This window comes from Chionomys nivalis, chromosome 25, assembly GCF_950005125.1.
Source record: "Chionomys nivalis chromosome 25, mChiNiv1.1, whole genome shotgun sequence".
Taxonomy (NCBI): Eukaryota; Metazoa; Chordata; class Mammalia; order Rodentia; family Cricetidae; genus Chionomys; species Chionomys nivalis.
In genome coordinates, this window is record NC_080110.1 from 18,773,607 (window position 1) to 18,800,386 (window position 26,780).

The 26,780-nt window shown below is 38.5% G+C and overlaps 1 protein-coding gene across 3 annotated transcripts in view; it reads left to right on the plus strand.

Moving 5' to 3' along the window:
- The window catches only part of Lin7a (lin-7 homolog A, crumbs cell polarity complex component), a 130,369-nt gene that overhangs the window by 75,232 nt on the left and 28,357 nt on the right, over positions 1-26,780 (plus strand). Inside the window, exons 2-4 of one of the 3 annotated variants that reach the window (XM_057758222.1) lie at positions 13,718-13,789; positions 13,865-13,941; positions 16,038-16,247. In XM_057758222.1, coding sequence (XP_057614205.1) covers positions 16,131-16,247 — 117 coding nt within the window. In that variant the 5' untranslated portion in view covers positions 13,718-13,789; positions 13,865-13,941; positions 16,038-16,130. Of the gene's footprint in view, positions 1-13,717; positions 13,790-13,864; positions 13,942-13,988; positions 15,183-16,037; positions 16,248-26,780 lie in introns of all 3 variants that reach the window. The other 2 variants (XM_057758221.1, XM_057758220.1) reach the window with 2 other exon arrangements.

Sequence of the window (26,780 nt, forward strand, 5' to 3'; positions counted from 1 at the left end):
TGATGGGACAGACTTATAATCCTAGAACTTGGGAGATAGAGACAGATGGAGACTTGTGGATAACTGGAGCTGGCTGAGAAGCCATCCTGGCACAGTTGAAAAGTTCAGGTTAAGGGGAGGCCCTTTCTCAAAAAACAAGATGATCATTTCTTGGGCACTAATACCATAGGCTGTCCTCTGACCTCCACACACACATATTAAAAAAAAAAAAAAAAAAAAAAAAAAAAAAAAAAAAAAAAAAAAAAAGAATGGAGGAAGAAAAAAAGGGGGAAAGACAGGAGGGGGCAGAAGAAAAAAAAGAAGGAAGGAAGGGAGGGAGGGAGGAAGGGAGGAAAGACCAAATCTTTCATTCAGCTATGTTAAGATCCTATTTTAAAAGCATACTATTGTCATCCAGTCAGCCTTCAATGTACCTAATATCATCAGTGATAAAGTTTCAATATATGAATTTTAGAAGAGGACATAAACATTAGACCGTAGCAGTCAGTAAATAAAATAGTGGCTTTTCATCTTTCAATTATCTGTTCATATACGCATGATGGCACATTTATAAAACAAATATGGTACCACTTTTAAGATAATGCAAAGAGCATCAAATTCATGGGACACTTTTTCTGTATTTAAAATATAAGACTATACTATCTTGATAAAATCAGAAGCAACTCTTACATACGTACCTCACAGACCTATCACATAGTTCTCTGCTCTGGGTACTGTCGAGCTGTATCTGATTTCTAACCAAAAGAACTGCTTTTCTAGGCTTGATATCCTGGTCCTTTGGAGATAATTTGTCACCTAACTGGTAGACAAACCATGCCAGGTTGTAAGCGGAGCTCCTCTCTGTACCACCCTTTGTAACTGAGGAACAGGGGTCCTAAGAAATATTGAGCGGTCCAGTTGAACAAGAAAATAGCACAGCAGGACAGGGGGATCCAAGGATGTATCTCCTTCTCACTGCAGATAAACTAGAGTTAAGCCTTTCAGCAGGAAACTTACCTTACACAAGACCTTCGCTTAAAGCCCAGTGACCCAGCTGGCAGTTCTGGCAGGTGTCCAGGCAAAAGTCATCTCTCCCACTTGTCTAGGTTTTCTGAGTGACCTCATCATCATCATCATCATCATCAAATATGGGCACGACTTCTGTCACTCTTTAGATAAACATTTCTAGATGTAAAGAACAGCTTCTCTCACTTGTTTGTCATCACGGGTGCCAGGAAAGTCACTTCAAGAAGAACATCCAGCTGGACAGGAGGACAGAAATGGCCAAATTTCTTCCACTTTATCAAGAGCAAGAATAAGGAACCAATGTGATTACACAAGAGCACAAACCAGATCCTCGTCTGTTCTCTGTTCTATGAAGTGGACCACAGCTATTCTAAATCATTCTCTGGACCATACAGAACACAGTAAGTACATGGAACGCAAACCTTAGAAGCCAGAAATAATGTGAGAAACCAGACACAGAAATTCATTTTAGACTTTTGAAATCTGGAATATGTTTTTAGGCTGGGAAGACTTGGTTTTTTCAAGGGTGGCTGATGAAGAAAATGAAATTCCACAGCAACTCAGTACTGACCTAACAGACTTTTCAATCTGAATTCCCATACTCAGAAGTATAATGACAACTCGTTTGTATTTTAATAGATAAAGATTGCCTGAAGACAAGAACACAAAACAGCCACACTAGTCAGCCATAACAGGCCAGGCAGTGGTGGCACACACCTTTACTCCCAGTAGCCACACTAGTTAGCCTTAGAGGCAGGCGGTGGTGATGCACACCTTTATCCCAGCACTAAAAATGAATAGAAGGTGGGAAGGGACAGGACCTCACTCTCTTTTCCCTCTGAAGATTTCATAGAAGTAAGAGCTCTCTAGTGGCTTGGCTGCTTTGCTTTTCTGATCTTCAGTTTGAACCCCAATTTCTGCCTCTAGGTTTTTACTATTCATGCTACACAGAGATCTATTGAAGAAGGTGGCAGAGGAGACTTTACACTCTTCTGTTGGAACTGTAATCTCTGATGGGTGTCACAGTATCAGCTTTCTAGTCATCCCAGTTAAGGAAGAAAGGGTGTTAGCTTCTTCCACAACATCCACACTGCAGAAATCATTCCCAAACTTCAAGATGTGGCTCTGAACCTCCACACAGCACATCCTAATCTACCTCTTTCAACGGATAAAATCGGCATGCCATTTGTGAAGAATAAGCCAATTAGTTCATCCAAATTCAAAGATATTTATAGCTTATTCAGCTGTTCTGGTTTCTGAAGGAATCAGTCCCTGCCAACATCGCTGGGAATGGACCATTCACAAACCCAAATGTACCCTAAGGATTTGTAAAACCTCTTTCAGGACTGGAAAGCAAATCCCATCAGAACAAAATAGTCACCAGACAATCAGCTGCACGGTGGTGATTGTGTTGTTTAAGATGCTGTCCCAGCAATTATTTTGCTAAAGAAAAGCCCAGAGATTAGTATGAACTCTGGACAATGAATTGGAGAGATTTTGCCTTACAATTTGAATAACATTACTTGCATTCATTCTTTCAATGCTAAATTTTCTAGAATAGTCTTGTTTCTAATATTGGACTTATTCTCAACCTCTGACAATCTGAAAATCAATCGATTATTGGTGAACCATCACATTGCTTCAATTTCCTCTTATAATTTAAGGACAGTCAGAATCTAGCACTAAATTCTGTTAAATGATTTCTTACAAGTTAGGCATAAATAAAGTATATAATGTTTGTTCTTTCTCTGTCCAATTTCTTTCACTCAAAATAAAGTTCATACATACTGTCACATGAATGAGTGATTCATCCCTTTCATATTGTTGAGTAATTATTTATTCTATAGTTCTCTTTATTGATTCACCCATTGATGGTCATCTAGGTCTGTCCATCTGGAGAGGGGTTGCATTCAGAGTCATCTGTAAACAGATTAGATGAAATTTTTTATGCTGTTGCAATTTGCAAAACTTCACAGAATGGACGATATATCAAGATCTGTTAATGTTGGGAATGCAGATACTTTTGACTCATAAATACATCCAAAGAGCTTTTTAAAAAAAGAGCGCTTAACATTTGTAAAATCTAAGATTATTTGTGTTGTGCTAACATAAAATACTAGGTCAAAAGAGCATTAATATCTCTGTGAGTTTGAGGCCAGCCTGGTCTACAAGAGCTAGTTCCAGAACAGCTAGGACTGTAACACAGAGAAACCTTGTATCAAAAAAAAGGACAATAATATATACCATGATCTCATAATTTCTAAGAGCACACTGAAAGATTTTTTTAAAGCTTATAAGGGCATATAATAACAAGTGATACCTTAAATTGTTACGTGAAATAGAGAAGGAGTAAATACCAAAAGCTATTGCTGGTTGTTCTTTCAGGGGGAGTTACAGAGTATTTCAATTTCTTGGTTGTATACTTCTATGTTTTGCAATTTCTGTAGTGTGGGTAAACTATTTTTCCTTTAAAAATAACTTTTTAAGAGTTTTTTCTTTGTCTCTCCTTCTTATGGAATCAATTGAGCTGAAAGTAAGTATATGTAAGTTATCTCAATTTAAAAAAAATACTTTGTTTCGGTAGGTTCAATATAGGAGGAAGGCTAGGCTTATTTATAAGAAAGTAGGTGTTGAATTTGACTCAATTTCTTGCTGTTTCTCTGAGAGGATCACATAGACACAAAGGTTTCTAAGACCATTAAACAGAAGACCCACAAACTATATTTTATAACCTATAGTTTTCCTCTGAGTGCCACACCTACATAATTGCCTGCTAAAACATCTCTTAAAGATCAGAAATCAGATGACATTGTCCAAGTTAACATCGTTATCCCACATCCTTCACCATCACCCCGCTGATCCTCTCTTCACTTTCCCTTCTCTCATAACCAGATTCTACTGTCACTGCATGCCCAACACCTCCAACTGACTAGACTCTCCTCAATTTAATGCATTTGTGATGGAGTATTAACTATGAAATATATAGACATAAAAAATATTATATATGGCATAACATGAACTAGAAATTTATTCATCACTTGTCTAGCATTCCACTTTAATTGGCTATCCAGAATTTTTATTGCCACATCCAACAGCCTTATCAGCAATAATTTTAATTTCAATCAACTGAATCGTCAAGCAAGTTCTAAATAACCGAGTTCTTTTCCTTGGTCTTCATTTGAGTAGCTGATATGGCTCCGGTAACAACGACATTAGATACCTAATGGCTCGATAATGGTTGACTTATTTTCCTGGCAAAGCTGTTATTTTAAGTGGAACATATTTTACAAACCTTACCAACTTTTTCTGGCAAATTTCAAAACTGCTGAACCAACATCTTAGTGCCTTGGGGTCTCGGTGAGATTTCAAGTCATGTAATACGACTGAAATTTTTAATGAAAACCAACCACCCAACCCACCAACAATCTTAAGCTAAAGCATTTTTTTTAATCTCTCTCAAAATAAGCAAGTGGAGATAATCCACTCACTTTGAATACTGCAACACTAATTGGAAATGACATGTTCCCCAAATTTTGCTCAGGCATTTCCTGTCACAGGAGAGGCTGGCTGTGTGACAAAGACAGGCCAGGAATATCCGCCTCGAGGGAATATTCTATTTGAACTACAAGGAAAGATATTTCTGCCTGGTGGCTTGGCCACCTGCCACATGGACCCTGTCGAAACTCGCTGTTATTTGTGCTCTCTACTTCTTCCTTGAAGTTATTAACTTATTCATATGAATTAATGTGCGCCACCTCGGGAAAGTGATATGTTTTAACTACCCACCGGAATTCTAAGCCAATTATAAAAATAAGCAGTGAAGCAAAGGTTAATGGCACGGTTTCTTTAAAATTAGAGTCATTCTTCAGTTTTATAGTTCCACAACTAATTATTTTGCTTTTATATAACAGAATAATTAGTTGTGAAGCCATAAAAGTGAACAAAGTATTTTCTGTTCGTTTTGGAAAATTAAGTATATTGCTTAGTCATTTTAATTCACTTAAAACAAGTGTTATAAATAACGTCCAGAAATCTCCAAATTGGCAGAGATTTTAAGGAACGTGTTATGTAACTTACCTGCAGTTATGCATCCTTCTGAATTTTCACACTTAAAGCAAACGGAAAGCCATTTGCTGCCAGGTTAGATGAGACATTTAATCTTGTTTTTCTCCAATACCATCCCAAAGAAATCTTGTATCTCTTCCATGTCACTGAGGTGGTAGAACACCAGAGAAGTTTCTTAATGTACTTTTCTCAATAAACTCTACCTGTAAACTTAGTAATTCAGAAAAGAGCCATCATTTCTTTGTAAATTGAGGAGGCAAATGCTCATATGTTTAAGAGCATCATTTTGCCCCACATTTTCCTAATCTCCATCTGTATCTCATCATTGGAGATCACTTACAATTTAAGACTGCATTTTCCTTCATTCTAGTACCACCATTTTCAACTAAATTTACTCTAAAACATAAAATTGGGTACAGATTATGGACGACTTCCATTCGGCTTTTTTGCAGCCATAGTCAGTCCCGTTAACGTCCTTGAGAGTATATTGTGAGCAGCACGGACCTCTTTGCAGCAGAGTGCCCAAGTCAAGGAGCTGAGCTTAGAAGTACACAGGTGTGTGAGAACTAGGCTTGAGGTTTCAGTGTTGTTTAGAAGGCAGCGTAGCCAGAAGTCGGGGTGAGTTCGCATCCTCTTCTGCATTCTGTCTCGCTGCTTTGACACCTCTAGTCCATCGGAGCGAGGCGAGAGCACCGCAGGAAATGAGAGTTAGAGTACCGCTTTGTCATGTCTTCTCTAAGTCACCTCTTTCTGGAACGACACAGATCCTAGAAAGCCACTTGGACCAGCCACTGGAGTGGAGCCTCTCTTTTTTCCAGCCTGAATCAAACCTAATTGGTTTGACCTGACAATAGAGTATAAAAGAAGAGGACTGCCTACACCTGCCTCCGAGCAGGGAGCCCTTGGCTGATCCTGTATCATGACTGTATACTCTAAGGGACATTATCACCACCACTACTTAAAACATTGACTAATACCACTGCTGGGTGCTGAACATTCACATGTGCAGGTCTTCTTTCATGGCAGGTAGGGCAGCATATAAACAGGATGCAAAAGCTGAAACTTATAAGGCAAATCAGAAGACTTCAGTTTCAAGCATAATGTTTTTTGTCAGGTTTTAAATTCAGTGTATTTTATTTTGTCTTTAATCGTGATACTGTGATATTGCTTCTTTATCTGTCTCAATAAGTGATATGCTTCTAACAATATTAATAAGTTCATAGAAATATTAAAACATATGCTCTGGAATTTCATTGCCTTGGACCTTTCTCTAGATTGATTTGAATCTCTACATCTGACTCGAATATCATAATTTGTAAACAGTGTGTGCAACTTAATAATAACTGGCTCCAGGTATCAAATTTTATAGCCTAAATTCTTTAGTTTATGAGAATTACAAAACTGTAATTTTAAAGATTGATTCCCACAAGTACAAAAAATTTGCAAAAATAAATATGAAAGATAAAACTCATAGTTACAGCTTTATGCCAATGTTAAAGCTATGCCCTTGTTTCAAGCTGAAACTAACTAGAGACAGAACAACTATCTCTACATTAGGGATATCTCCTCTTTAGGAGAGGAATCAATTTTCAAATCCTCTGAAATTATTTCCACAGCATACCATAAATGTGGCTGGGAAAGTTGCTCAGTAGTCAGAGTGCTTGCCTAATATGTGCAGAGCCCTGAGTGTAGTATAGTAGACCATATCTGTAATCCTTGCACTTGGAGGTAGAAGCAAGATAATCAGAAATTCAAAGTCATGCTTGGTTATACAGAGGGTTTAAGACCAACCTGGAGTATGTGAGTCTGTGTGTGTGTGTGTGTATGTATGTATGTATGTATGTATGTGTGTATATATATATGATATTTGTCACATATATATCCTAAATTGAGGTTTTTGTGTATTTTATTAAGTTACCATTATGTACCTGATTATAACAAATTAGTATGCACATTCATATCAAGGCCTTATAGTCTAGACATAACAAATTAGTATGCACATTCATATCAAGGCCTTAATTTTATAGTCACAGACTCTACCCTCCTGAATGGGATTAAATTTAGAGGCACCAGTAAGTCAGTGATTCGTGTTTCCTATATTCCCCATTCTAAAATATACTATCAGACAACACACAGTGTTTTTACATATTGTGATTAATATCTCAGGGCTCAGTTTTATGAATGTTGCTTGATTATTCAGCTGGTCTATAGCTCTAAAAGAATACATGGAGTCCAATTTTTATTTTTAATGCAATAGAAATATGTAAATACCTTAAAGTCAGGTGTGATATTAAATAACTTAAAGAGTTTTCAACGCTGAAGAATCAAGAACTCCATTCAAAACTCCTGACACTCCTAATTAAAACCCGTGCATCTACCAAGCGATAGTACATAACCTGGTGTGATGAGCTTTGGACCACATCACTGTCCACGTGCCCTCCGCTTCCCCTCCATTTGTTTCCATTATGCTGAGTGCATATTGCTTTCCACTCCTCCTAGTCATGAGCTAACTGAGTCTAATGTCATTTTCATTTCTCACAAAGTTGCCGAAAGCCATTCTGATGGCTCCTAGTTTAAGCCAATTGCAAACAAAAAAGCTGTTTGGCACTCGCCTCTCATTTTTATGTGCATACAACTGGTATTTGTCTTGAACAAATAGGTAGGAGTAGATGAACGTATTTCTGGAGTATATGTGGGTTTAGCTTTATAGAAAACTGTTATCTTATTTTCTCAAGTGGTTGTACTGTTTCATATTCCCACTGGCAATGTTTGAAAGTTTCCATTGTTCGAAGTTCTTGCCTACACTTTATATTATGCATGTTTTTTTTTAAACTTCACATTCTAGTGGGTGTGCAGACTGATCTGATTATAACTATAATTATAATCTTAATTTCCCTCATGACTATCTTTTCATAATTTTCACACATGTGTGTATATCTTAAAATATTTAGTGATTTTTTTAAAATATAATTTTTATTAACCTCCTCAAGAGTTTCTTACACATTTTGGATAAGAAGGTTTTGTCTCATAAGCTAGATTCTTGCAAACCCTTTGGTTCCACTCAATTTATCTTTTTCACTTCCCTAACAGTGTTTTCAAAGAGTTCATTTTGGCTTCTTTGAAGTTGTAGTTTAGTTTGTCTTCCATATCTTGACTTTTATATTAGAAAATTCTAATTTCTAATGACCAAAATCATAACTTTCAGCATTGGAAGATATATAAAAAGAGTAAAGATAGCATGGTTCTATACAAAATTTACCTGAAAAAATATAGCAACTGGGAATTCTTTCAGCCAAGAGTAGCAGAAAAATCTAATTTTGTTGGCTTGACTTTAAAATGCTATTTTTAATTTTTATTTGGTGTTTGGGGTGTGTGGGTGTTTTGTCTACGTATGTATCTTTGCCTGGGTTGTACCTGGTGCCAGTGGATACCAGGAGAGGACATCAGATGTCCTGGAACTGAGGTCACAAACCATGGTGAGCACCATGGGTGCTCAGTAGCAAATCTGGGTCCTCTGGAAGAGCCCATGCTCTCATTCACTGTGTTACTCCCCCATCCTTCTAAAAAGATGATTTTTTCATTATTGGAACAGGCAGAGAAACTAGCAGCTATATATGCCATAGACTCCGGTCCCTCAGTCAATAACATGATGAGTACACACTGTCATGCCCCTTTTCTGGAAGTTGATGTCTGCAGTCACAGCTGGATATATGCACACTGGTGAAGAATATGCAGAAAGAGCAGAGTCTGCAAGAGGCATCTCACTTAATTCTAATGTAATTCTCCCTGAGCACAACTGAGTCATGTGGCCAGGAAAAACTATGATGGGAAGAGCAGATGTTGATATTGTTAGGCGAGCATAGAAATATTTAAATAACCTCAAAATACAAAAGACAATGAAAAGACTCTTCTATTACAGTAGACGACCCCCCCCAAAAAAAAAGAAAGAAAAGAAAAGAAAATCATAATCTCACTTCAAATGCAAAGAAAAAGTTTTAGCTTTCAGCCAACAAAACATCTACATACTAAAGACCTCATTTTAAAGACTTGAGTTATGTAAGGGCTAGTAATAATAGAAATAAAAGCTATTATAACTACTACAACTTGAGCTTAATATGAATAACGGGTGATGCCAACAAAGCCATGTATTTTATCTTTCTTCGTCTGCCTGTGTGATACATAGTGGAAAATAAGGTTCGCGAATGTAGACTGTTAAAGTCTCCTAGAAAAGGCATCCAGAATAAGAAATCAAAAGCCTAGGCTTGACAACTTTTTCCTATCTCTGTATATTTTTGAGAATGTTCAAGATCGGGAGGTGTACACTGAAAGCTTTTACGGTGGTGTTTAGCTTCTGTGCAAATGAAAGTTCAGATGCAAAATCTCTTCTCATACTAGAATCTTAGCCATTTAGCTTTACCCTCCCTAACTGGCAATGCTATTGAGATCTTCATTGATAAACTGATGCCAGGGTGAAGGTTCATTTGTACTGGCTAGCCTCTCATTGATAAAATTCTACAGAGAAAAGTAAAATGAAAAATATTCATTAAAAATTTTAAATAGCGAGCTGGAGAGATGGCTCAGTGGTTAAGAGCACTGCCTGTTCTTCCAAAGGTCCTGAATTCAATTCCTGGCAACCACATAGTAGCTCACAACCATCTGTAATGAGGTCTGGTGCCCTCTTCTGGCCTACAGACATACATACAGACAGAATATTGTATACATAATAAATAAATATTTAAAAAGAAAAATTTAAATAGCCAATCAGTAATGAAAATAATGTTTTTTTCAGTTTTGCAAGTAGACTTTGTCCTTTCGTAACATATTACAGCTGGCAAATCCAGAATAACTCAGAAAGGAATGTTAGTTGAACCCAAGATTCAGTACATTTTCTGAGCCAATGCACCACCATCCTGTTGTTTGTGTCTAGTTGACTTATCTTTCTAAATTTTCAGCAGTATGGAAGAAGTTCTAAATATTCAAAATGTTATGGAATCTGTGAGAGTTTTTAAAGTTAGGAAATTGCTAATGTCGAACCAGAAGGCAAAATTGTCCTAAACATTCTAGCAACGATGTCACTCACCTAAGGATGAAGCCTATCCTGCTCAATGCAATTTGTCTACAAATGCTGCAGCTCAGATTTATAAGATACGGGTGATTCAGAGGGTAATAAGCCCCACTTTCTTATGTTGGAACTTATACAACTATGTATACTCTCTGGCAAATGACTGTCTTTCTCTGACAACGTTCTTCAAAATATCCAAATGTATTGATAGTTGTCCTTGACATGAAAGATGTGCAACGATACATCTTTTCCCTTAGGAAATGGGTGGAAGTTTCTTAGGTGATAGAGCTAATGGAAACAGAAGGAATACCTCAAAATTTTGACCTGACTCAATCACTAAGACCATATGTCCCTTATTTCATATTCGAAGACCAAGCATTCAGAACCCTGTGCTTTATAGAAATAAAAATGATGTTAGCATTATTAAAAGGATTAAAATGCTATCTCACTCACTTTTGTTTGGAGTGTTGAATTTTTTTTTTTTTTTTGGTTTTTTTTTTTTTGGTTTTTCGAGTCAGGGTTTCTCTGTGGTTTTGGAGCCTGTCCTGGAACTAGCTCTTGTAGACCAGGCTGGTCTCGAACTCACAGAGATCTGCCTGCCTCTGCCTCCCGAGTGCTGGGATTAAAGGCGTGCGCCACCACCGCCCGGCCGAATTTTTTTTTAATACAGCATTGCCCTGTGTACATTTGCAGCTATTGCTTGTTTAAAGACAGCAGACACTATCAGACGTCTCCTGGAGGGCAAATTTGTCCCCAGTTGCGAGCTACAGCTGTTCATAAACTGTTTATCCTGGGAGATTTTACCCTGAAGACCCCATGGTCAAATAAGATGAGCAACATCAAATAAACAGCAACAATGACAAGTGATATTAGCAAACTTTTAGTTATGATCTTATCCAATCCTCATAAAAGACCTGGAAGGTACCATTGTACGGCACATTTTTCAACTGAGAACATTGAGCCCCAGGGAAATCAAGCACTTAACTGACCAACATCATAAAATTGGAAAGCTGCACAGCCAAGATTTGTTTTTAAAGCCATCTCCAGAGCCTACACAAATATCTAACAGTTCTACCCCTCAGTTTTTAATTAAAAATTCTCAATTTGCCATATTTATTAAAGATGAGCAGTTACTCATTAACAAAAAATGACCTTTAGTCTTAATCAGTTGACGGCAATCTTTTAATTATTTGCTACGTCATGTTTCTTATAAACATCTGTGGATGCAAACAAATACATCATGTTCCCTGGAAATGCTAATCAACATGAAGTTCAGGGAATTCAGAAGGTCCCAGAAGTGAAAGGGGAAGAAAATGTAACACTGCATGCAGGAGGGGATTTAACAAAGGAGATGAGTCTTGAATTGGGCCCTTAAACATCCTGTTAAAGTGGAATAGATAAATACCTGTCTAGTGGAGAGGTGTTTTAATCAGAGTTATAAGGATGTTCAAAGATCTGGACAAGTGGAAGGGGAGATGTTTGCTATGTCTGGAGAATTGCAGGAGCCAAGAACACAAAATGAAGAAAAGTTTTGTGTTCTGTATGGTCATCTCTGTCCTGGCTTTGTCACTGGAGGGCAGTAGACCCTCCAAAAGCATACTAGATGCATGGTTAGCTGGGTACTTAACCAGGCGGCTGTAGTGAAGGGTGTTTGATGCTGAGTAGTGAGTACATGAATAATGGGCGGGGCGACCAAAAGGAATTGAGATGGAGCCAGGCAGTGGTGGTGTATGCCTTTAAACCCAGCACTCCAGAGGCAGAGGCAGAGGAGGCAGAGGCAGAGGCAGAGGCAGAGGCAGAGGCAGAGGCAGGTGATTCTCTGTGAGTTCGAGACCAGAGTGGTCGACAAGAGCTAGTTCCAGGACAGGTTCCTAAACTACAGAATAAACTCTGTCGCAAAATTTAAAAAAAACAAAAAACAGAGTTGAGATGGACAGAATGGTCAGGTGAGGTGAGAGAGAACCTTCTCTTAATGAGCTGTGAGAGCAAATAAAATTTTAAAGAACTATCAAGGAAGTAAAATGCTGTTCTTTCCAGACTAATATGGAAATTTGTTTGGCAGCTATTTCAGTAACTTGTAGACCACTGTAACAGTTTACCTCTGACAACATCAGTCTGAGTTGGCATTGACGGAGACTCAACCAAATGCATTTGAGAAATAGGGAGCCAGCTACACGGGCTGAGAGACTAGCCTCAAATCTTAGTAAACGTCTGTCGAATGGTAATTAATCAAATTTGGGGTTCTTTTTAATAACCTCTGACTCAGGCATTTAACATAAGAATAATTAAAAGGATGAAATACTCCTTTAGACGTTTGATGGCAGATTTTTTTCTACTTCATTTTTTCAGGAGAAAATTAATGGTTCATTCTTCTCTCCAAAATAAAATTCCGCAGAATAATGCCAAAAGGACTTTTCATCCCCATGCATTATGTGATAGATTTTATAACTTCATTATTTAAACTCAAAATAATAAGCATATAGCATACAATCCAACATTTGTAACCTTTCTTTTGACCAAGTATCTTCTTCAAATGATAACATTAAGAATCCTTCAGTTTCTGTAAGACAAAGCAGTTTTGTTATCACTGACCAAAAGATTTCATGACCTCCTCACTAGACTCGTAGAAGGAAAACTGTTTTTATTTATTGTGGTCCAGCAATTTCTTCTACTGTTGTGTCTTAAACACCAAACAGTTGTGCTATCTGCTACTTTAGGAGTGCCATTAGGAGCCAGATCCCTTAAAACGTACTTAGTCAACATTCCTTACTCATTTTCCAGACTGGTGGAGAGACAAAGTATTATGGCACACACTCTCATGGTTCCTCAATGAGGTGCAAACTTAAATCCATGAGACAGAAAAGCCAGCCTGATTTCAACAACCTCCTGATTTCAGGCTTGCCTTGCCATTTCTGTTTCACCTCGGTTTTATCACGTATTAAGTACCAATGCATCATGAAAGCCGAATCATTAATTCTAAATTAAATCTCTTACCTCACAGTTTCTCTAAAATACCAATTTCACCTCTGTGTTTAATGGAACAATTGAGTATCCTGTTGGCTTATGGCAATGTTTAGCCCTGGTTATTCAAAAGTATAAATGTGTAGCAATAATAGCAACATACCTTCCAACATGTTGGAATTCAAGCCAGGTAATATACTGTGATCTTAATTTAGAAAATTATTTAAAAAATTTTGCCAAATTCAAAAAGTAACTGTCCATGTAACTTAATAATTTATTTTTAGCTAGAGATACATATATATATATATACATGCATGTATATATACCTATATACAAAAGCATTAAAACATTGATGGAGTTTTATAAAATCAGAAATAAAAGGGCTGTTGTAGTTCATATATATGAACAGACAGATTAAAAAGTTCTGATTAAATGCAATTGCTTCTCCTGGCCCAACACACACAGACTCACACAAAGCAGAAAGTATATTTGGTTCAAATCATCAAGATAATTGACTCACCAGTTATGATAGAGAACACCCATCATTCTACAATGATAATTTGCTGTCCTATCGGTAATGAAAGATTTGATATATCCTGACATATCCTTACACGTTCTTTTTAGGTGTATCAATACATGCATGAAACGATCACTGTTAACGGCTGCCCAGAATTCCGTGCGAGGGCCACAGCAAAGGTAAGAGTTGAGTAACTTTAAAAGTATACTTGACCCCAGTGACGTAGTAATTGATTGTGCGCGTGTGTGTTTCAGGTATTCTCGTGTGTACACTCTAAGAGAATTTAGACCTCAGTGGCAGCCCAGAGTCTAGAACCAGTACTCCTTACCAGGTAAAAATCCTAATGGAAAAATTGACCTTTTTCTGCTGCTTCTGTAGCTTAAGGAAGGAGAATGACGTCATTAAACTCACTAAATGTCCATTTGGCACAAGCAAACCTGCGGCTTCACTGTATCAAGTTCTACATGGTCTCTGGTACATCCTGCGGATGCAAAAGAACCCATGTCCTCTGGAGAGCGTGAGAATGCATTTACACAGGTCAAAAGCCTCCGATGTAAGTTAGACACGAAAGGCTTCACCTGACACCAGTGAGCCAGAGATCTTTGTTATTCAGCTGGGCAATGGGTAATTTGCTTGGTGGCAGGTACCGCTTTTGTTCTTTAAAGGATCAAACCCAGGGATTACCGAGGTCTCCTTGGAAAGAGTACAGAAAGAGGATCGTGACATTTTCTGGAAGATGGATCACTAGGAAATAATAGTGGTAATCTGAAGTCGCTCCTGCAGCTCCGCACCTCCTATTGTACACATAGAGAAATGTTTTAACAGAATGTAACTTTCTCCGTAAAGGGCGTGTAACTTCCTAATAATGATACCAACAAGTGAGAATACTCAAGACTCTTTCATTCAACTCCTTTGTGTTCTATCACCTGTTCTTTGATTTCTCCCCCGATATTTTCAGTCTTCATCCTGTAACTAAATAATGTGGATTTTTAAGTTTCTTTCTCCCTCCCTAACCCCGGCAAACAGAGGGTATGATTACCATTACATCATGCTTTGCTTGTTCTGAAGTGGAACACATGCAGAAAAATGATGCCTACACGGTTTAATTAAGGGGAAAGTGAATTATGTAGTGTTTTACCATTCTCATTTCTTATTCATGTAGAACAGCAGGACAGCAGCATAATGCTGCAGCGGCACAATCTTTTCTGGTTGTTTCTGGGCTGTCTGCATTGCATCCATGTCAGCCATTGAAAACCTTTGCATGGCAGCAGGGTGTGCATGTGCAAATGCATGTAGCTAAAACCAAGCCATTATCTCCATGTCGTTCACTATCGTTCATTAAATGCAGGCAGTAGCATAATGCCAAGTTGATGTGATAATGTTGTGTGTGGGAAAAGAAGGTATGGTAGTTGGAAATCAATATTTTCACAGTGTTGAGAGCAAATCACTTTGTGCTAGGCATCTAATCAGCTGTGGTTAAGGCGAGCTAATGGAAGTGGAATACAAGAAGAGGGCAGAGAATCTTTTCTTGATTGAAACTACTATGCTATTCATACTGGGTGGGAGCTAATGGTAAGTTGATCACTTGAATTTGAAGAAGCTAATGTGTTCATTTTAAAATAGACCTATGACCATATTACATAACATTTTGTATACCTAGGTATAAAGCCCCAAGCTGTTCGGTTTGCCTGTGTCATTACACTGGCTGAAATGTTAGTACAGAATTAAGGGAGATATAATCAAAGGCCTAATAAGATGCTGTTCATAGTAATATGGAATACTGGTAGAACAATAATACCTTTTGATCCAGTACTTAATTTTAATTTTAATTTTCTTTTAGACATTCTGAATTCAAAACATTAAAAACCCTTACGCTTACTAAACCAATGGTTCAGTGATAACAAGATTACATGTATTTTCATGAATATATATGTAAAAAAGTGCTCATCAGCTTATTTAACAAGTATTAATGAACGTATATGTGCAGGCAAGAACATAGCCTGTGTGCCATGGCAAAAGCATGGTACAGACTTCCCGTGAAATGCGTGTGGTCAACACGCATTCAACAGTTATATATACCAGGGAGTATGTGTACTAAATCTGTAGTCCTTGATCAGGATTTCCATGTAACTGACAGAACTCTGGAACATTCTACAGTGCCTTTGTTTGCAGTTTTACTTTTCAGAGTAGATAAGCCTTACATACACGTAACTACATACACATGTATGTATGTTATACATACATAACTTACATACACATAATTAGCTGAGGATTTACCAAAGAAAATAGTCATATACAGCATCTAAAAGAAGACATTCTGTGTTCTTCATTCTACAGGAGACAGCTAGAGAGATATCTAAGAAGTTGCCCCATTTATGTAGCCTTATTTCCCCTGTTTTATTACCAAAAGACCATCTTTTCTTTCAGGCAACAGTTGCAGCCTTTGCAGCCAGCGAAGGTCACTCCCACCCTCGGGTAGTCGAACTGCCAAAGACTGATGAAGGCCTGGGTTTCAACGTGATGGGAGGAAAGGAACAGAATTCCCCAATTTATATCTCCCGAATCATCCCCGGAGGGGTAGCTGAAAGACACGGAGGGCTCAAGAGAGGCGACCAGCTGCTTTCAGTGAACGGAGTGGTATGTTGATAAAATACACAGAATTTTTTTCTCCCTAAGTATATGCCTTCTCCAACTCCAACCAACAAGGCAATTTTGAAAATCTAGTACAGACAGTAATTTTATACCCACATCCAACCACTTTCCCGGGATTGAATGGGTAGAAACCTATAAAGGCAATAATTCTATATTCTTATGTCTCAGTTCATCCTGCACACATACAATAAATATCAACAGTTAGAAATTATCGCATAGAATTTCTCCCTCAGAATACTACTATTAAATTAGTGTTCAAAAGAATGTTATTTCAATGTCGTTTTCATCCTAAATTCCTCTAAGCGGTTGGGTTTGAGGTTTTCTTTTGCTTTTATTCGTTCGTTCGTTTGTTTCAATGCCCCAAGAAATAGCATCCTGTGAAACAAATAGGTATTTGCCTTTATTTTCCACTTGTATCAAACATAACCAATCCAAGATCATGAGTTCCAGGACATGAATTTATGGAGATACACTTACCCCTTGACCTATAAACGTTTACTAAAAGAATTTAAGTTTTGACTTTTAAAGTAGATAAGCAGTTCTTTGTAGCTGCATTGGTTTATGCTCAAAACACAATACTTAACATATTATGTTTGAAATGAGACCTTTTATTGCTAACTATAGAATCATTTCTCTGTTTATATTTGTACTCTTATCTGCATTTGTTTATATTTAAAACATAAAAACTTATTTCATACTACAAAAGTAGCTGTTTTATATTAGCAAAAGCAATTCCATTGGGCTCTGCTGTTCTCTAATGACATCAAAATTAGCAGTCCATGAATATTTGATATCATCATTGCAATCCCCAAATTACCACTCCCTCTCCTTTGTCTAGGAGAGAGTGCTTTGAGATAAGTGTCTTACTGACCTTTCAATAACTATCATTTTTCTAAGCTTGTAGCCAGTGATAATTTTAGAGCCTGGCTTTCTGATAGAGGATCCCAAGTAGGGTCAAACATTAGGATACACAATAAGCTAGGCCTCGGGTTACTAATTTATCATTTCTCTGAGTATACTTTGCAGATCTAAAGAATGTGCAGGTTTAAAACTAGGAAGAAGGGTAGCAAAAAATATATAACTCAAATGTGTGCATACTCATTGTAGTTGTACAAAGTAACCATAGCCATTTGACATCAATCATCAATCCAATAGGTAAACTGACTTTGAACTCTATCTGGGGAGCAAACAGATTCTGCTTAACCCATGTATTTGCAAAGAGCACAGTGCGTGGGCTCCAAACATTTCACAATCAGGCATCTATTCTTGCAGTGACCTTGTGGTGAACCTGGGAAGCAGCAGGGAGCATTACAACAATGAAATCAAACAGACCTAGTTTTACCACATTGTTACAGACTAACTGTGCTAATCCCCAGCTCTGCTATCTCAAAGGCAAGCAGTCAGAATAGTTGCTAATTGTAAGAGCCCTGGCGGAAATTAGTGAGGCCACCTGTCTACCGGAAATCATCCTGTGACATTTGGTCACATACACCTTTGGTAAGTCATTGTGACTAGTAAAGAAGATTGAAGCGAGTGCGATTTTTAAAATGCCAGGAGTGTGCTTTTATTAATGTGGTGAAAAAAAACCTTAAAGGAAATTCTGCTGTACATTTGCAAACTAGTATGTGTTTATTAATAAGAAAGTTGCCATCACCTCTCTTCAGTGAAGCTGGTGAGGTCCCACTTCTCTGTCCATTCGGGTGTTCCAGCCATGAACTTGGAAGAAAGGTATATCTGACTCAGGAATATTCCAGGGTCAATTTTCTTATCTTTATATAAACAGAGAACCATAAATTCTATTAAGCATACAGTTTCACTTTTACCTTATGTTCCCATTCTTACTAACACCATGAACAGGATTCTTACACCCCATTTATGTTTCCAGAAACTCTATAGAGTCCATGTTTGCTTAAAAGTTGCAGTTTACTCACTAACTACCCAGTGGACCTAAGAATATTTATAACAAGGGGCGGGGAGACGGTTCAGCATCTAAGAGCACTTGCTCTTTCAGGGAACCGGAGCTAAATCCCAGCACCGGAAGAGCTCCAGGGATCTTAATGCCCCTTCTGGACTCCACGGGCATCCACATGCAAATGCATACACCCAAGCAAGCAAGCAAATACACACACACACACATGTCAATAAACATTTTTAAAATATTTGAAACAAAACTGATTTTTGTGAGCATTACAACATTGTATGAAGATTATTCAAAAGATAAAAAACTTTGTCTTAGAGCTGGAGAGATAGCTTAGAGGTTAAGAGCACTGACTGCTCTTCCAGAGGTCCTGAGTTCAATTCCCAGCAACCACATGGTGGCTCACAGCCATCTGTAATGAGAGCTGGTGCCCTCTTCTGGTCTGCAGCATATATGTAGGGAAAATACTGTATACATAATTAATAAATAAATCTTTTTAAAAAAGTTGCAATTTACTAGAAGTTTCCATATTGACCATATCATGTTAGTGAAAGAGGCACTAATTTCAACAGAGTTTGTTAAATTTCTGACACAGTTTGTTAAGGAGAAACCATCATCCATTCACTGCATTTTGTCAAACAAATGCTCACACCTGTCTTGGCTAGGGTGTTGCTTTGGATATAGTGCTATATCATTGCCCTCGCCGTAGTCTGGTTTATCGAGCTTAGATCTACAACTTAAAATACTGCACCTCCATACAACACATGGTACCAATCACCTATTTTAATGTGTTTAAGAGTAAATCATATATACACATATCTATGGAGCAATAATTAGTGAAAACAAAAACGGTCCTGAGTTTGAAAGAGAGCAAGAGGAGATGTAAGGAGGGCTTGCAAGAGAGAGAAAATAGAAGGAAGGAATTATTAATCTCAAAGAAAAGTAATATTTTAAAGTAAATCAGAAAGAAAGCTCTGTCCATTTTATCGAATACTCATTTCAAGGTATTTTTCTATAATGAGAAACTACATGGCTTACTGCCCTGCCCCTAGTCACAGAAACAGTAGCTGATGCAAGCCCAGGAGCCTGGCCCTTTAGCTCTGGGTCCAGAAGTCCTCTTAGTAGAAAGGATTTTATGCAAGTCACGGTATTTAGCGAAAATAAAATATTTTACAGTAAAATGAGGTTGGAGACCCTGAAATTGAAAGACCAAAAACAAACCAAGAGCAAGGTTAGCAGATCATCAAGGGATGGAAATGCTTGCTTTGAATCAAGGTCCTGCCTAGGAAGATACATATGGAAGATTTTCAGGAACTAGCACTCTAAGCTGTGAATTTTTCAAAGAAGTGATTTGAAAGGTTGAGGCACTTTAGGAAGCATTCTGAGGACAATTCCCTACTGATCTAATTAAATGTTAAATTATCCTATAGACCTAAGAATCTTAAATGATGTTTCTAATGGCATCATTTTTTTGTTATTTTTGCAACTTAGTTACTTTTAGAAATGATATGCCATGATATTTGCTAAAATTTATCATTAACACCGTGGTGATATCATGAAATGCCAGGTAATAAAAGGAGAGAGAGGGGAGATCAATAAGTGGAAATAAAGAAAGGATACAGCAATTGAGCAATTGATTTTTTTTCTTATAAGTCAAAACAGAGGGAAAGTCATAACACTTCAACTCTTTTTTTTATCATTTCTGCTAGAAAAGAGATTTCCCATGGGGTTCTTACAAATGAGACATTGAATCACCTAATATAGCATCATTGAAAATACAGTCATTTTGTGTAGCCACTTCTGTGTCAAGCCTTAGCAAAAAGTAATAGCTAAATTAAAATTTAACATTAATAGGAGGTCAAAATGCTGCAGTTAGAATGTATAGCTCTCGAATGGTCTCCTGTTCACCCTTTTATGTGCAAGACTTTCTCAAGGACAATGTCTAAAGATTGCAGGCAGTGTGGACCCAATAGGACACTAAATATATTTAGTGATGGAGACAAGATAAAAAAAAATCTCAATAGTCGGCACAATAGGCTTCACCTAAGAAGGCTCTTCATGAAGTCCTACTCTGATGCCAGATACTGTGTATACACACAATGAGGGAGACATGGCTAAATATTGAAGCTCGCAAAACATACTCAGGGGATAGTAATTGATTTTAAAATCAATATAAAATAAACTGGGATGTAAGTAAAGAGAAAAAGAAAACCGTGCTAATGTGTTTGTAGGAACATGGATTCCAATATCTTTGACAGACACAAAGATCTTGGTGCAGCCCTTGATTGTGGAGTGTTGTGGTCAGTCCATGTATTAGTGGAGTCTGACCTAGTGAACGCAAGCAAAACTTAGCATGTTTCCCTGAGGCGCACATTATTAAGAAGGACTTATATCATTTGTCTAGAGAAGAGAGAGCTCAGGGGAATGATGATTTCTCCAGGTGACCTCCATTCTGCCCGGTCCCAAATGACAGAACCAAGACCAGTGAGTGCATGAAGGTTGTAGGGAAAGCAGAGTCTTGCTTTCATAACAAAGACCTTGTAAAGCGAGCTAAACAGAAGGAGATCCACCCATAAAGAGTACATGTTCATTGTCTGAAGTTTTAATCAGATATTTGAGACAATGTACAAGTAATGTGTACATTGTTGTGTCAGGATCAAAGGTCCCTGCCATCTCTGTGACTCTGATTTGATAGCTTAGATGAAATTTTCGTTGACTCCACTGAATACTCCAGTTCCCCCACACATATCACCATATATTGTGAAACTGAATGTACGTACAACCTATCGTCTATGAATACTGTCCTTCAACAAGAGAATTGAAAGTTTGGGGCACTCACTGTACTTCATTATATTTAGTATCTTAAAGTTTTAAAACGTGTTTACATATTATTTTCCATTGTTTGCCTAAAACAGTCTCACAAAATGGAAAGGACATTCTGTACTGCATGCATGCATGCATGCATCCACACACATAGAAACACACACGCACACACACACCAGTGATCACACTTACATAAACTCACAGACCCACAATAAACACATGAAATAAATTTCAGTCTTTACTATAGTGTTAATTGATTATCAAGTATAAACTGTGATTGTTCAAAAAATCAATCCCAATTAAATGTGAATGAACACTGTAGGTACATCACTGACAATTTCCTGGGGTTCTTGTTATTTTATAGTCTCGTAAGATGTTAATATGGAACAAAGCTGGGTAGAAGTACAGGAGAGGTCCCTTACACTTCTTCATCATTTTATACAGCTATAATTAGTTTATATTATTTTTTTAAAGGAGAAACTCCTTCAAATACAATAGCATCCTGGTACTATTGGGAAAAAAAGAAAGGGAGCAAATATAGCAAATACAGCAATGGACAGAAAGAAAGATAAAACAGAAACATGGGAACTCTAATCACATGCCCTGTTGAGATGAGGCCTGGCTACCTTTGGAAATCCAGAGGTTGCCTCAGAGCCCCTCCCCAGCAGGACAATTGCAATTACATTTGCTTCTCTGTAGTTAAACCTAAATCAAGTTGTTGATACAGTGTGTGCACCTTGCTGATTACTTTTTAAGCACAGCAGATGAATGAATAAAAATGTGGGAAAGCAGGAGAATAAGTAGCCTCCTTGGTGCCTGGCCTTTTCCCCAGTTTATAAAAGCCTATGCCAAGTAAAAGGTGAGATTCACAGCTCAAATCAGCAACGCAGAGTGCTGTCAGGTGCACAGTGAGGATTAATCTAGAATTGGCGCTGCAGTTGGGATTGGAGCTCTGTGCTAAGAGCTTGCCTAGCCTACATAAGGCCCTGAAGTTGATACCCTGCAGAAACAGAAGAAAACAAGAATCAGATTTGAGCCTGTGGGCTTTAACATCCCAGCAGAAAAAAAACTTGAACTCAAACCTTATCCGTGTGTTTTTGGAATAAAGATTACAAAATAACCCAGGGGGGGGGAGGGGGCTTTAATTCCTATGAAAGGTATCACAAGGTATTTCTGTGAGTTGATGTTCTACAATAAAACCCATGCACCGTGGACAGCAATAATTTTTCTCCGTTGTCTCATGTCCAGTTCTAGAACTGGCCCAGTGCCTGCTGAATGAGGCTCCATAAATATTTTTGGATGCCAGGCACCGCTGTAAGGACTTTACATAATGAATGTATTATTTTCCTCATAGTGATCTATTGTGGCAAGCACTGTTAATACCATTTCTGTTTTATAAATGAGGAAAGAGAGAGATCCAGTACCTTAGGCAAGCTCCTTACGACTATTGAATGGCAGAGCTGGAGTTCCAACTCAGCCACCTTTATAATTTAAATGTAAATAAATATCACAGCCATAGATAATTTGTGCTTTCACGCATGATATAGAAAAGATCAAGACTTCTTAACTTTTATGGGTTTATGCTTTGGTTGAGGAGAAGGCGAAGTGTTTTTCTCAGCTGCTCTCTTTTGACCTTTCCAAAGTTAAGAGTCACAGTAAAGGTCGTAATATTTTGAAAAACAAGTGCACTTTAATTCAAATGTCTCTGGGTACTGAGGAGTGGGGAACAAAGCTCCCATCTGATTGTGTCTAAAATTGTTTCATACTTTCCTCGCCCATCCGTGCGCATTTTACTGGGTACCCCAGTGTGGCCTGAACAGGTAACCGCCTTCCCTCAGCTAGGCGAGCAACACTGATTCACGACCACTGTGCAAACAGATTTGGGTCTTAGCAGGACCGGCAATGACTGGCAAGGGGAACCGAAGGCTTCCACCCTCAGTTCCCCGAAGGGCTCAGCAAGAGGATCCCAAACGTCATTCTCGGCTCCCAGGTCTGAAATGGAGCTGTTATCACATCCTCTCTCTGCATATGAGCCATTTGCAGGTTTCTAAGAGCTCTTGACAGCCAAGTGTGGGAGATTGCTCGGCTTGGAGTCAAGTAGGCGTGCAAACTGGAATTTCGATTACATATGGAACATTTCGGTTCTCAAGATGACATCATGTGACACCTTACTCAGATTTGTGAATGAGCCAAGGGTTGCACAATTTTGTTGCTTCATAGTCACCTTCGGAATGATGCAGGCACTGCTTTGAGCTACTGGAGGCTTGCAACACTGAGCAGGCTTGACACTGCCCCTTTCAATAGGAGCCGCCTCATGACATTGGGAAAAATAAAAGGAAATAATGCACTGTCTCCATAGAAGAAAGAACTACAAGCCGCAGGCCAGGACCACCCTATCTCCCCCATGACTTTGGTCTGCAATCCTAGCATCAGGAAACCCACCTCGTACCTCTTAGGAAAACCCTTGGGACTGCACTGATAAAACTCACCAAACGTAGAAAGTGACAGAACATACGACCAGGCAGGCAGCGTTACAGGACCAGCGTTACAGGACCAGCCACCAGGACATTGCCACCCTAGGTCACAGCAGCTGAATCTCAGCTTGCGTTGCTAATGGCGTATGTCTGACTATTCAATTTAGTGTCTGGTTTAATCCTTCCCCTAGTTATTTTTGCCGTTTATTATTTGTGGTTTTCTTCGCTATTGTTATATTAGCAATGTCTTTCATTCATTCAGTTATTTGTAGAACAATTATTCTGTGCCAGCTGCCAAGCTGAGTCCTGGATACAGATCAGGGAATGAAAGCAAGCATCCTACAGCCCTCATGGAACTTTGTCTGACAGACAGTAACAAGACGTAGGTGACGGAAGCAAATATATACATGCAAATGTATATGTAACCATGATGAGCTAGCTACCCAGGACTTTCTTAACCTAAGCAAAGTTCCCCCAAAGATTCTGCCCAGCTCTATATTGGTCAGAGCACTCTGTCTTTTACTTTGTGTGTGTATTACTTTCCTACAGCCCCTGTAATAGATCACCATGTACTTATGTACTTGGTGGTTTCAGTGACAGGAACTGATTCTGTCACAGTTCTGAGGACCAGAAGTCCCAAATTAGTTTCTGTTGGCCCCAAACTAACCAGACAACAGACCTGTGCTCCACCTAGATTCTCAAGGAATGAATCTTTTTTATTTTGTTTTGTTTCATTTCTTCCAGTTTCTGGGGGATGCCTTTATTATTCCATTTGTGATTGCCCCATTCCGGTCTTTTTCTTCATGGTAACATTGCTTTCTTTGCCATACCCAGTCTCCCTCTCCTTACACAGTACTAGAATGCCTATGACCACAGTTCACATCCACTAAGATAATGTCGTACAATCTCAAGATTACTTACCTCAAAATCTTCGACATTTATGGGTTCTGAGAATACGGTATAGTGTCTCTAAGCCCTTACTTACTCTTTTATTTCATGTAAACATCACAAACCCAGAATGCCCTGCCAAACTAAGGAATGAGACGAGTTTTCTACCATCCACAGGGGTGCTGTTAGTTTTCCATTCTCAGCCGGCAGGTACCGAGTCTTTCCTACTGCACCATGGATGAGCTTTTTCTTCCCATTTTGGGTGCTCTGCTACTTCTCTGTCCATCCAATCAGTGCTGCTCACAATTCTCCCGTTCTTTCCCCCATGGCTCCAGTGTAATATGAAATATGAATAGGAAAAGATAAAGCCATCATCTTACATTTTAGTCAAATGCTTTAAGTATTTGGGCTATTGGGGTCCATTGTCCTTCCTAGGTAAAGGGTGAAGGAAGAGGAACAACACACAAAGAACACATGTTGATACTTCCAGGTGTAGCTCTGCATCATAATTCAACACTATGACTGATGTTGCAGAGGGAAAACATTTCATTGCCAGAATATGGGAGAGTTTGAATGAAGTTATCAAGGTCTAAGAAAGTCCACGGTCCGAAGGTTTTTCCTATGTCACTAATAGAAGGTCAGGGTGACGTGGGCACAGTCTGGGAGATAAAATAAGGCAGAAGATTGAGTCCAACCAACAGATCCTTGCCAGTTGTGCACAAAAGCCTTCATTTTGTTTTAGGCATAATAAGAATCGCTGAAGTCCCACGATTTGCTTAGCATTTCTGGCAGTTCCTAAAGCTGTTCACTAAGAAATAAATTCTATTAGTTTTATCTCTACTCAATTTCTTCCTTAATAAATTTCCTTTTTATGTGTGATTAAATCGCTTCACTAACATATAGCATCTGATAACTGTGGTATAACATTGATTTCTTTTATTGTTACTATTCATGGAAATTGGAAATTTTTATACTTAATTGATAATTTCAATATCCCACAGGGGCCTTATTAATTTTCAGGTTTTTAAAGTTTCTTGGGAGCTTAAGACTGTCCCAGTCTTCAGTCTGTTCACTTATCTTGTGACTCTTTTATCATCCAAAACACAAAAGCAATGCCTTCCCAGCAAGGGTAACCTGAAGGTTGCATGAAAGACAGTATACCAGGCAACCATTATGCCGTACACTTTTACAATATGCAATGACTGTCCCGATCTTAGATTTTTTTGCTCACAGAAAGAGTGAATTTCTCAGCTCAGTTTAAATCATTTACTACGTATCTGTCTTAGTTGGGGTTTCTATTGTTATAAAGAGATACCGTGACCACGGCAACACTTATAAAGGAAAAGTGTTCAATTGGGGTGGCTCACTTACAGTTTCAGAGATTCATTCCATTATCATCATGTCAGAAAGCATGGTGACCTACTGGAGAAATAGCTGAAAATCCAAGGTCCTCCCTGTTTTCCCCAGGTCCAGGAAGGTGAGCATCCAAACAGACTAGGCTCCCACAAAGCCCGTCCATGCAGTAGAATCAAAACCCAGTGCCATTGTCCTTGGCTTCTCTGTCAGCCTCCACTGTCAGCCACATTCAGAGAGTCCAGTTTAATCACATGCTCCACCAGTTCCAGTCCAACTGGACTTGGTGATCTCCCATTAGATCAGTCCCTCTGTCTCAGTGGGTGAATGCACCCCTCGCGGTCCTGAATTCCTTGCTCATGTTCTCCCTCCTCCTGCTCTTCATATGGACCTTGGGAGCTCAGTCCAGTGCTCCAATGTGGGTCTCTGTCTCTATCTCCATCCATCGCCAGATGAAGGTTCTATGGTGATATGCAAGATATTCATCGGTGTGGCTATAGGATAAGGCCAGTTCAGGCACCCTCTCCTCTGTTGCCCAAGGAACAAGCTGGGGACATCTCTAAGTGCTAAGCAAATTGTGTTTGTTTTTGCTGTTGTTTCCTAATGAAAGCTGAGGTCATGAAGTTTTAAGAACAAATAGGAATCTTTAAAAACTAATCATGTATGTCAATTTCAAAATCATTGGTGAGCACTAACTAAACCATAAAGTTTAGATATTATTTGTCCAAATGTTACTGGGAAACTCTGGCATTGTTTCAGTCACTGAATGCAATAAAAAATAAAGGCATTTAATCTCTGATTTCACCTAAAGACGTGGAGAAGAAGCTGATAGCAAAACGGATCAGCTTTGTAACCCAGATTATTTTAAGACTATCAAGGTCTGAGCTGTGTCCTTGAGCCAAGCAAGAGAAGTGAGGTGCCCCAGGCAGACAGTTCTCCATGGAGTGGTACATGCTGAACTGTGAGGACAGGAACCACCCTGGCCAAAACATGGAGATTCTGGCATTAGAGAAAATCGTGAGTCCTTTTGTTTAGACTCTTGAGACTCCACAATTAAGTGCA